Source organism: Euprymna scolopes, chromosome 40, assembly GCF_053919585.1.
Source record: "Euprymna scolopes isolate OS-2025 chromosome 40, ASM5391958v1, whole genome shotgun sequence".
NCBI lineage: Eukaryota > Metazoa > Mollusca > Cephalopoda > Sepiida > Sepiolidae > Euprymna > Euprymna scolopes.
In genome coordinates this window covers 69041988-69054977 of record NC_136521.1, presented here as the reverse complement: position 1 = coordinate 69054977, position 12990 = coordinate 69041988, and the positions used below count along the sequence as shown (strand labels likewise).

Here is a 12990-nt window from a genome sequence, read left to right as displayed (position 1 = left end):
TAAATCTGTCAACATTGCTCAAAAAACTAACACGGCCATCTTGCAGACACGTCATATCAGCCATGTTAGTTTTAAAGCCATTTTTACATTTTTAAATCATGTATTTTTCGTGTTTAGATGCTTAAAATAAAATAAATATTAACTCAAAATGACTCCTCATGTAATAATATCTAACACCCCCCCCAGATTTTTTTTCTTGCAATCAATACAATATTTTAGTGACATTAACAAAAGTATGACTTACAGAAAGAAAAGAAAGTTTGAATATAAATTCAAACTTTCTTTTCTCTCTCTGTGGTTAAAATAATGCAAAACGTGACTTACACAAGCGATGGTGCCTCTGTTTATCTTGTTATGTGATGGAATCAAGAAAAAAGAGAGAAAAGAAAAATTTTCGTCTATAGGTGACTTATTAATATACATATGGCATTAATTTGCATATGAGGACAGTAACAGCTGTGAAAAGGATGAATGAGAAAGCACGGAGCAGTATTCTTTTTTTGTTTTTGTTTTTGGACAGCTGTGAGAGAAACAGAGAGAATGGTCGGTGAAAATTACGATTGAAGTCGGGAGTTGGCAAAAAGAAGTTTGGACGAATATTTATTATAATTATTATTTTTAAATTTTAGTTTTATTCATTCTCTCTCCCTCTCCAACCCTCTCTTTCTCTTCCACCCATTCCTGGACGGACATACAACTCTCCTTTATATAATAGATTCTTCAAGTAATAAGTCAGCTTCTTTTTTTTTCAAAATTAGTGCATAATAATAATAATAATAACGCTAAAAAACTGAACCCCCGCTCCTCCGTCCCCAAGAAAACCTGGTTCAATTGATCCTCATAGAATGAATAATTTTAGATATTATTTATCCAGGGCAACGCTGATCAAGAATATACCAGCTTTGTGGGTCTTTGTTTTGTAGGCTTGGAGTTTTAGCTGGACATAAGTACACACACACACAACTGTCCTTTATATACAAGACTAGCGGGGGTACCCGGCGTTGCCTGGGTGTTTGGAGGTGTGTGTTGGTGGGGGGGGGTAGATTAAAACAACCCTGTTAAAAAAAAAAAAAACGTTGGCTGGTTGTTTGGAGGTGTAAAAGAAAAAAAATAGTTTTAGTATAAAGTTAGGCTTGAACCCCGAACGTTTGACGCGGAGGTGGAAAGGAAATGGAAAAAAAAAACCCTCCGACCTAACCATCTCGACCACGGGAACAGATGAATTGATAAGTGTGTTAAGTTGACGTTTATAAACCGAAATTAGCAGGTACGACAACGTCAAGTTGCGGAAGCCAGTTTCTGTTTTCCCCGCTATCAAACAATAAAAAAAACACAAAAAAAACTAACGTAAGGCAAACGAATGATGAAAACAGAAAACAAACATGTGAAAAATGGCTTAAATAAGCCTATTTCGATATTAAAATTTAAAAAATCGGTGGATACCCGGGTGTTTTTGGGTGTCGCTAAGAATAGGCGAAGTAAAAAAAAAATAGCAGAAAAACGAACGTTACGTGAAAAATGGCTTAAATAACATTGGTTCAATATTTAAATTTTAAAAATCGAAAAAAAAACAAAAAAACATCTCACCCCACGATTCGAACCCAAAACGTTTAGATAATGAACCGAGGCCTTAACCAACTGAGCTAACGCAACGCACATGAAATTTGTTCGGTTTTTCAACTATTTAAAGTAAAGCAGGTCACGACGTCATCTGACGCATGCGTAGAATCGGTCATTGTCACTAGAGGACTGTTTTTGTTGACTCCCCCCCCCCCCCCCGTCGAAAATTGTCGATTTAGGGGTGAAAAAGTTAACGTTTTTGGCCAATTTTTCGAGCAAAGGATGGAGCTTTGATGTGATACCGAGTTTGTGAATTTTCGTCGCGTCTGTCGAAAGTTTTTAGCAGACATCCAAACATACACACATACATACATTTTCGCTTTTATATATATAGATGATTGACCCCAAAACAATTGGCTCCTGGATATGACCTTAAACTATATCCGATGGTGAGGCCCCAAATTGCAGTCTTTTGGGGAGTGTGGAGCCACCCTTTAATTGCCATTGCTCCCAGGTCCACTCTGACTCAGAGTGGTAGTACCTATTAGGGTCCCAACTATGGGTTAAATAGAAACCGACTTGAAAACAAATATATTCTATTAAAAATATTGTTCGAAATCACTGGATTCAACATTAAATAACTTGAAAAGGGTTGATATCCCATAAAACAAAAACAACCAAAACAATTGTGATCTGAAATCATATTATGATGACTGACCTGTTGATCGTATCACCGTGTCCGCAATCAGTGCTCAAAATATAATTGAACAAAGGTTTGTAAGCCTCATTCTGTAAAGCTTGGTAAGAGACAGACTCCAAGTCATTAATGTCTCCTTTCTTAAGCTTATCTGAAGCTTCAAGGCAGGCAGTGAGGCAGGGCAATTCGAGCAATCGGTGGAAGACCTTGAAAATAAAAGAGAAAGAAGAACAATGGAAAAATTAAAACGTACATTTTGAAAAAAAGAAAAGAAAGAAAGCAACAAACATCTGGCCAACCTCCTTATTGTCGGACATTTTGTGTTAGAAAATTTGTGTTTGTGCATAATATTAAGTTAAGGGAATGAGTTTTTTGAGATTTTGTGGTGGTGACATAAAGAGAAGCCATAAGACAACAGACCACAATCGTTATGTGTCCATTGTAAAGTTGAGAAACTAAAATTAGGTGAATGCAAAGTGAACATTGAGTGATATCACGGCTGAAAACAATGGCTGCAAATGGATCGAGTGGTCACTCTGCAAATTATTTGTGTCACTGGCCAATCATTTCTTAATGTTCTACTGATATATATATATATATATATATATATATATATAAATGAGAATGTGTGTGTGTGTGTGTGTGTGTGTGTGTGTTATGCCTGACAGAGAAACTTGAAATCATTGAAATTTATAGACAAAATGTTTGGTTTGGTGTTTATATCGTGGGGTAAATGGTTGCACACAAAATTTCTTCCATCATCAAAAGCAGATAATTGCATTTCCATTTTAAAATTCTGAATACACATCCATATATATATATATATATATATATATATATATATATATATATAAAGTATATAAGAAAATCAATTGAAACTCTGCAAATTAGAATTTACAACTCCATAAATAGTATCCATGCAAATCTGGTCCCATATATATATATATTAGCCTATCAACAGACACACAGAAACTCGATGTTCAGCTTAAATCACCCCCCTACACACACACACACCAACATAATCTACTATTCTGGTGAAATGCGCCTTTATTTTAATAACTTCAAATTTAAATTGTCTATATATTCAGCTGTAAATATAAGTTGTGGTGATATTTTGACCGATTTTCCAAAAAGGTGGAAATGCAACTTCTCCACTTTTTATCCTCCGTTTTTAGAGAGCTCGCAACTTATAACACTAATATATATATATATATATATATATATATATATATATATATATATATATATATATATATGTATATATATATATATATTAAATTGTAATTCAATGAATTTTAAAAAACTCTCATTGAAATGAAATGATGTGGTTGAGTTTCATATCAAAGAATTTTTATTATTCTAAGCAAGACAAAGAATGTTTTAGAAAATTAATCTCCTTAACCTATAGGGTTTCGATGTCTACCATCTCATCAGAGGAGAGAAAATATTAGCAAATAGTTATAAAGGTATGTACCCTATTTGCTAAAGTCAGTGAGACATGGAAAGTCAAAGTGAAAATAATACATTTCCATGTCTCACTGACTGATATGAAACTCAACCACTTCATTTCATTTCAATGAGAGTTTTTTGAAATTCATTGAATTACAATTTAATTTATTTGCTCTATCTTGAATATCGAGCAATTCTCGTTTAGATGGGATAACTTATAGAATATTACTGCCAGAAATATTTTGTAAACCTACAATCTCACGTTTACATAACCACTGATTGTTAAATAAAAACTATTCCGAAGTATATATATATATATATATATATATATATATATATATACTTCGGAATAGTTATATATATATATATATATATAAAAATATAACACGGAAATTACATAATTGTCGATGTTATGTTGTGCCGTATTATATTTTTATGTTATTGCTCTGTTTACCGCATTGACCTCTCATACCCGGATTTCCTCCAGGAATTATTCCATTATAACACTATATATATATATATATATATATATATATATATATATATATATATACACACGCACACACTAATGAAAATGAATAAAATCTTTTTTTTTTGACATTGAACTGAACTTTTCAGTATTATCCTTGACTTATGTAAACTATTTTTTTTTTTTTACATGGGGGTCACCACTTATCAAGGCCCGGAGGCCACTCAGGGATAAGGGTTATTGCGTGTACAGTAATCAATGAGATAGTATTGTAGTAATCATTAGTATTGGAAATTTGATAGAGTGTCTTACTTAAGGGGGCGGTTTGTCAGGAATTTGTTTATGTTGGACTTGAAGACATCCAAGTTGTAGTCAGGTGGGAAACAGGCAAACAGAAGAGAGTTCGTGCACTTCTGAGAAAGAAGCTCTGCTCATGGAATCTACGTTTGGATTTAGGCACAGATAAAGAGTGGGGAAAATTATTGACAATAGTTTCAGCCAGACGGGTGTTTCTCGTGAAAGATTGGCGAGGGGGGGACGAGGGATTGGAGCTCAGACGAGCACTTGCCATGGAAATAACGATAAAACAAAGACAGGCTTGCAACATCTCTTCTGTGGGAAAGAGGCTGCAGGGAAGAGAAAAGGGCATCCCCCACTAAGCCACGAAGTCTATTTTGTACTCTGTCAAGACAGGATAGGCTGTTTTTAGCAGCTCCTGCCCAGATATGGCAACAGTATTCCATCCTTGGACGTACTTGGCTTTTATACAGATAGAGAATTGCATCAGTAGTGAGATATCTTCTGGAGCGGTAGAAGTATCCCACCATTTTCCCAGCGTCCTTGGCAACAGACCTGATGTACTTGTTCCATTTCAGATCAGGAGTAAAGGTCAAACCCAGAAGCTTGTCAAAACATGGAGCCTCCCCAAGACGAGAGCCATCCATTTCAATTGATGCCAGATGGGGATCAGAGCGTTGATGATGTAAAGATAGAAGCTTGGTTTTGGATGCATTAAAAGTGATCCGCCACCTCTTCCCCCACTGTAACACGCGCTCAAGATCAGAGGAGAGAGAATCAGAGAGAATGTTGTCATTTACGGTCTTTGATGTGTTGTCATTTACGGCCTTTGATGTGTTGCCATAGATGGTAGTTTTCTTACCTCTAAAGCCGTGCTATGTGTAATCATTGCAGGTAGAATATCTTCAAATTCTTTCACAAAAGTTTGAGGATTCCAAGCAATAATCTAGCAAAAAAGAAAAAAGAAAAGATGTAAAATGTGAATAAACCAGAAAAAAAGTTCAGATAAAATAAAAATTAAATTATTGATAAATTATGTTCTAGCCATAAAATTTTAAATAATAAACATTTCATTCACGTTTCTTGTAAACACGAGACACAACGCTCGCAATCTTCATATGGATAAACGTAAACATTTATTCATATAAACAGATATAAATATTAAGATTTTGCTAACTTTAACACAATTTATTTATCCTTTAAATATGACCATAAAGAAATGTAAAGAAAGATGAAATAAACTGATAGGGATTTTTTTTATAACTTGAAATTTAAAAACTGATTTAAAAATTTTTTTTTTATTTACAAGGTGGTCACCACTTATCAATGCCCGGAAGCCACTCAGGGATAAGGGTTATTGTAAGTACAGTACGTTAGTGTGGAGATTTAAAGTGTCTACTTAAGGGGGCGGTTCATCAGGAATTTGTTTATGTTGGACTTGAAGACATCTAAGTTGTAGTCAGGAGGGAAGCAATCAGACGGAACAGAGTTCCACATGCGTGCAGTTCTAAGAAAGAAGCTTTGTTCATGGAATCTACGTTTTGATTTAGGTACAGATAAAGAGTGGGGAAAGTTTTTGACAGTGGTTTCAGCTAGACGGGTGTTTTTTGTAAAAGATTGGCGAGGGGGGGACCAGAGATTGGAGTTCAGACGAGCACCTGCCATGGAAATAACGATAAAACAAAGATAGGCTTGCAACGTCTCTTCTGTGGGAGAGAGGTTGCAGGGAAGAGAAAAGGGCATCCCCCACTAAGCCACGAAGTCTATTTTGTACTCTGTCAAGGCAGGATAGGCTGTTTTTAGCAGCTCCTGCCCAGATATGGCAGCAGTATTCCATCCTTGGACGTACTTGGCTTTTATATAGATAGAGAATTGCATCAGTAGTGAGATATCTCCTGGAGCGGTAGAGGGATCCCACCATCTTTCCAGCGACCTTGGCAACAGATTGATGGCAACTTATATAAAAGTTAGTACTTCTAATGGAAAGGCTAGAAAAGAACAAATAAAAACAAATACTATTAATAATAATTTAGTAATTAGAGACTCTGTTAACTAGTATGAATTTTGGCAAGGGTTACATTAAGTACATGTTAGGATAACCTGGCAGCAAACGGAAAGAGACCCAGATGGACATGGCATGATTGAAAAAGAGGAGGGGGTTCGAAGGTTAGTTCCTCAGACAAAACATGCTAGGTTTTGAAATAGTAGGTGACTTCAAGGAAAGAAACAAGAGGATTTTTAAAAGTCAGTCTGAATCAGTAAGTGGGACTGGCAAGATGCAACCAACAATGAAGGGAGAGTCTAAGTGAATGTCACCTTGATGTCTGCCCGTCTGTGTCCCTCAATTCCCAAGTAGAATAACAAGTAAGAAGGAATTAATTCTAATCTCAGTAGTCTCTCCCTATTCTTTCTAATATAACCTTTAAAACCTCAACAAGTCTGCATTATGTTTTTGTGCTTGAGCAGATTCTTCTTGAGTTAAACAGAGGATTAAAGGCCCATACATGGAAAAACGATGATCCGAAAATGAAGATCAGCGACCGCGCATGTAATTAAAAAAAGAGACTTTTTTGATTTAACTGGCTTCTTCATCAATCACTGGCAAAAACACACATGTGCAAAAGTGCACATTTACATAAACAACGAGGTGCAAACTGGTTAATGTTGAAATGTTACATCAGTATTTGAACATCTGTTTTATACGTTGGCATGGCTTTTTAAAAATCGATTTACAAATTAACTAAAAAGGATTGAGAATCAATCAAGACGCTGACTCCAAGGGGATCGTAAACCTGATATAAATCAAATAAACGCTAAATATGAAAATAAAACTTGTTGACAATAAAATAACAATTTTCTTCAACTTCTCTCATTTCTTTCTTTGTCTCCATCTCAAGTTAGCCATTTTTTTTTTTTCTCACTCCCTAACAAGGCATATTGCAACTTGGACGTAAGGGACTACTATTTGAGACCATGCCTAGGAAAAATTAACAAGATGTTGGTTTACATTAAATTTAAATTTCTGCCCATCAGCACAGCCAGGGAAGCAAGTAGCAGGGAGGGAATTCCAAAGTCTAGCTGTTCGACGGAAGAAACTATTAGAATAGAAAGCTTTCTGGCATTTAGGGACCTCAACAGTGAAAGGGTGAGATTTTATTGCTAAGCGGGTTTGTTAGGGATATGTACGTGTAAGGGGCACAAGTACAACTAGTTCATCAGAGCAATTTCAATCACTTCATCGAGCAAATGAAGGGTTTTACATTCATAGAGATTCTCACTTCTTGTAGCTTTAATTTACATTAAGTCTCAGCATTAAACAACTGAAAGAAAGGTTGAAAACTGTTAGACTTTGGAATTCTCTCCCGGCTCCCTGTTTCCATGGCTGTCCTGACATGCAGAAGTTCAAGTGTAGTTTGAACAGACACCTTGCTGCTGAACTCTCTACATAGTATATCTACATAGCATCTCTATGTAACATCTCTACAAAGCATGTCTACATAGCATTTCTACATAGTATCTCTACATAGCATTTTCACAATCCACATAGCATCTCTACGTAACATTTCTATGTAGTATCTTTACGTAACATTTCTATGTGGCATCTCTACGAAGTATTTCTACATACCATTTCTACAAAGCATGTCTACATAGCATTTTCACAATCCACATAGCATCTCTACATGGCATCTCTATATAGTACGTCAAATTGGTTCAAAATAGTAGCCCCTTACATCCACCTGACACTGTCCCTTGTAAATGAAAAAAAAAAAAATGTCATACTCCAAATGAATGAAACATAAAACCGTAATAAATACAAATTCATCTGCTACAAGCTTTTCACTGGTTGCACACAGCATCTATGAACGCCTCTCTTCCGAAACATACTTAGAAAAGAGAACAAGGATGTAGGAGGAAGTGTTTAGGCACCAAGGATCGACTTGTTGACAAATGGAGGAAGAGGAAGCTAAGCATGGCTTGAATTGATTGCCAAAAGACATATGATAGTATGCCTCACATGTGGTAAATGCGATGCCTTGATTTATATAAAATCCATCCAGTAATCAAAGAGACTATGGTCGTACATAAAAATGTGGCAAACAACCATGGCATTAAGCCACACGAATGGAACAGACGATTGAGGGGTAAAGAAACCACTAGTATTATTTTTTTGTTTTAATGTTTTTTATCATTTTGTTTGTGTTGGGGATGGGGCATTCTACAAGATGCCAGACATTCACCCACTATTTTAGTCACTCCAACCGAGAGATCTTTTTAAGATTCTAACCGTTCCTTCTAGTGCGATTGTTTGTATTGCTCTTGCACTTGGTTCACTGGGTATGTTTGCTTTTGTTTCATTTTATCTCAGTCAAAGGTCTCAGAAATCAATGGCTCCTTTGCTCAATCTCTATGCGAGATGCATCTTCGAATATTCCGTTAAAGTACTCCTTTACGCTTATAAAACTTTGTTAGTAAAGGAGTTGAGAACATTATTTCCTTCTTTACAACTGAATATTTCAATACGTTATCGTATATCTTTCTTGTGGTCTCTTGGTCTTACTGGATTACAGGATAAGAATTCATCTAGTCTGGTGGAGTATCCAGCTTAGTAGAGTTACTATCTGCAACATGACTTGAAGAAGATTTTTTTTTTTTTAACAAAGGAATCACCACTTATCAAGGCCCACAGGCTACTCGAGGATAAGGATTAATAAGTGTACAGTGGTCAATGGGACAATGTCATAATAACTGTTAGTAGCGGAAATTTGGTAAATTGGATTACTTAAGGGGAACGGCTCATCAAGAACTTGTTTATGTTGGACTTGAAGACGACCATATTATAGTCAGCTGGAAAGCAGGGCAAAGGAAGAGGGTTCCACAGGTGTGCAGTTCTAAGAAAGAAACTTTGTTCATGGAATATGATTAGGTTTAGGCACAGATAAAGAGTGGGAGAAATTATTGATAGTGTTTTCAGCTAGACGAGTTTGGTGAGGGAGGGACCATAGATTGGAGCTCAGACGAGCACTTGCCATGAAAATAATGATAAAGCAGAGACAGGCTCGCAACGTCTCTTCTGTGAGCTAGAAGTTGCACCGTTCCTTGCAAAAGCTATTGTGGGTTAGTCATAATGAGGAGATCTTATTTGGGCCGTGAATACGAAATGTGATTTTGAATATTTGGTCAGGATTTACTTGTAGAGAGAAAGTATCCTTATGTCAGGTTGTCCTGACAAACCCTTGTACTTAAAAGGCCTTAGACATTCGAGGACAGCAATGTGAGAAAGAAAGTCTTACCTTGAGGATATTAGGGAAGAACTTGCACAGAATATTGGTTTTGTAGCAGAGTGTTTCTAGGTTGTCGTGCAGGAGCATTATCGTGTCGAAAGCGATGTGGTGCTCTTTATGTTTTTGGCTGAGAAGTTGGTTGAAGAACAGCGTGTAAGCATGTTGCGCGTCATGCACAACAGTTGCACCTGCAGTGAGAAAAGAAATCCAAAATGAATTGCATTTTTTTTTAATACTTTTATCCACCCCCACCCCCATTTTGCCATGAAGACGTTTATTGTATTAGCAGGGTTATCAGGCATTGCCCGGGATGATAAACAACTAAATAGTAGATGTGAAATGGTGTTAAGTTTCTCAATCTCTCTATAGAAGAGAAATTCCTTTATTTTATAAAACTTATTTTAATAAAACTTATTTTAATAAAACTTATTTTAATAAAACTTATTTTAATAAAACTTATTTTATAAAACTTATTTTAATAAAACTTAGGAGTTTGTTTTTATTAATAAATGCTTACACATTTTGACTTATGTGATTTACATTGCGAGCCTATCCTTGTTTTATCGTTATTTCCATAGCAGGTGCTCGTCTGAACTCCAATCCCTCGCCAATCTTTCACGAAAAACACCTGTCAAGCTGAATCCACTGTGAAAAATTTCCCCCACTCTTTATCTGTGCCTAAATCAAAACGTGGATTCCATGAACAAAGCTTCTTTCTTAGAACTGCACGCCTGTGGAACTCTGTTCCGTCTGCCTGCTTCCCACCTGACTACAACTTGGATGTCTTCAAGTCCAACGTTAACAAATTCCTAATGAACCGCCCCCTTAAGTAAACACTTCATCAAATCTCCACACTAACGTACTTTACTTGCAATAAGCCTTATCCCTGAGTGGCTTCCGGGCCTTGATAAGTGGTGACCACTGTGTAAAAAAAAAAAAAAAAAAAAAAAAACGACATAAAATAGAAAATAAAATGTTATATATAAATCGTTTATTTAAAATATTTTCAATTTTTTAAATAACAAAAAAACATTTATGCTTTATATCATTTGCAATATTAAATTTCTTGTATTTCTTGTCTAATATCTAAAGTATTGTAAATTAAGGTTTTAATTGGAGAAATTAACAAAAAAAAAACAAGGTACTTATTCAGATTGCCACTTAAGTTGATAAACAAGATTGGAAAAAACTTTTATCATGCACCTACTTCTCACAGAATGAAGATATATATTAAAAAATCACGAAAATTGATAAAGTATTTTTTTTTTATTTAAAGAAAATCAAATTTTACACTTTTTATTGATAGCTTGTTGTCGCAGCCATTTTGTTTCTGGAGATGGTAATCTCATTTTTTGTTTTGAACTTATTTAAACTGTATAAAAATGTTGTTTAAATCTGTATATTTTATTTTCTGAAAAAATGTCTATAAAACAAACAAAAACATGCCATGTTAATAAATTATTTTGTTTTAATTTGTAAGTTTACATATTTAAAAAAACAAACCAGTTGCCCCTGTGGGTTGTCTGCCCTTGTCAAGCCTTGTTTTCATTCAAGTACGGAAGCTATTTTTCTCCCTTATAGTGAACGATGAAATTTTGATTTTCGTGAATAACAAAAAAAAAATTGCTTGAACAAATGACATGATTTTCTGATATTAATGAGAAAGCTTTTCTTTTTATTTGTTATAAATATTTAATTTTTTTATTTTTCAGTTTTATTGCTTTTTGGATTAACACAGACATTTGTAGATGCAAATTATAGTAAGTAATTGTTTTTAAATTTAAAAAAAGATTTGAGGAAAGTCTTAAATGTATTAGAACAACAAAAAATGATTTGAAATTGTCTTTCAAAATATTGTAATTGCTGTCTAGTCAAGTGGTTCCCAACCACCAAGCCGTGCCAAGGAATGACCACTGTTCTGCCGCAAAGAGTGGTGAAAGTTACTCGTTGTTTTAGGTGGAAAAAAACTGTTTTCATATCTTTATAAACGGAGTTGTTTGTATTGATAAATGCTTACACATTTTGACTTATGTGATGTTGTTACTAAGACGACGTAAAAGAGAAAATGTTATATAAATCATTTAAATTGTTAAATATTTAAAAAAAAATTTAAATAACAAAAAACATTGGCAAGTGTTATGCTTTATATTTATCCTGTTTATAATATTGACAAATTTTTTGTATTTCTTGTCTAATATTTAAGAGTTGTAAATTAAGGTTTTAATTGGAGAAATTAAAAAAACAAACAAAGATGGTGCTTATTCAGATTAGCACTTACAGCAATCGTATACCTACTTGTCATGGAATGAAGATTGTATATTCCAAAAATCACGAAAATTGATAAAGTACTTTTTTTTTTATTTAAAGAAAATCAAATTTTACACTTTTTATTGGTAGCTTGTTGTCGTAGCCATTTTGTTTCTGGAAATGTAATCTCAATTTTTTGTTTTGAACTTATTTAAACTGTATAAAAATATTGTTTAAATCTATATATTTTATTTTCTGAAAAAATGTCTATAAAACAAACAAAAACATGCCATGTTAATAAATTATTTTGTTTTAATTTGTAAGTTTACATATTTAAAAAAACAAACCAATTGCCCCTGTGGGTTGTCTGCCCTTGTCAAGTTTTGTTTTCATTCAAAAGTATACCTACTTGTCATGGAATGAAGATGTATATTCCAAAGATCACAAAAATTGAAAGTAATTTTTGTTTTATTTAAAGAAAATCAAATTTTACACTTTTTATTGGTAACTTGTTGCCACAGCCATTTTGTTTCTAGAAATGTAATTTCAATTTTTTTGTTTTGAACTTATTTAAACTGTATAAAAATGTTGTTTGAATCTGTATATTTTATTTTCTGAAAACATTTTTTAAAAAATACACGTTATGTTAATAAATTTTTGTTTTACTTTGTAAGTTTATGTTGTATTAGAAAAAAATAATAAGTGGAGTTGTTTTTATTAATAGATACTTACACATTTTGTTAAAACGATAAAGAAGAGAAAATAAAATGTTATATATAAATCGTTTGTTTAAATTTGTTAAATATTTTAAATTTGTTAAATAATGAAAAAACATTGGTAAACATTGTTATGCTTTATATTGTTTATCTTGATTACAATATTAATAAATTTTTTATAAGTATTTTTTTTTTATCTAATATTTAAGTGTTATAAAATAAGGTTTTAATTGGAGAAAAAAAAATGATTGAATATGATAAAAATTCTCTTTG

The 12990-nt window shown here is 33.7% G+C and overlaps 1 protein-coding gene across 1 annotated transcript in view; it reads right to left on the bottom strand.

Annotated features, from left to right (window-relative positions):
• LOC145265610 (AP-5 complex subunit zeta-1-like) overlaps positions 1–12990 on the bottom strand; it is a 90704-nt gene that overhangs the window by 22903 nt on the left and 54811 nt on the right. The window contains exons 10-12 of the mRNA XM_080121628.1: positions 9764–9942; positions 5335–5418; positions 2279–2463 (exon numbers count right to left, since the gene is read on the bottom strand). Coding sequence (XP_079977754.1) covers positions 2279–2463; positions 5335–5418; positions 9764–9942 — 448 coding nt within the window. The remainder of the gene's footprint in view (positions 1–2278; positions 2464–5334; positions 5419–9763; positions 9943–12990) is intronic.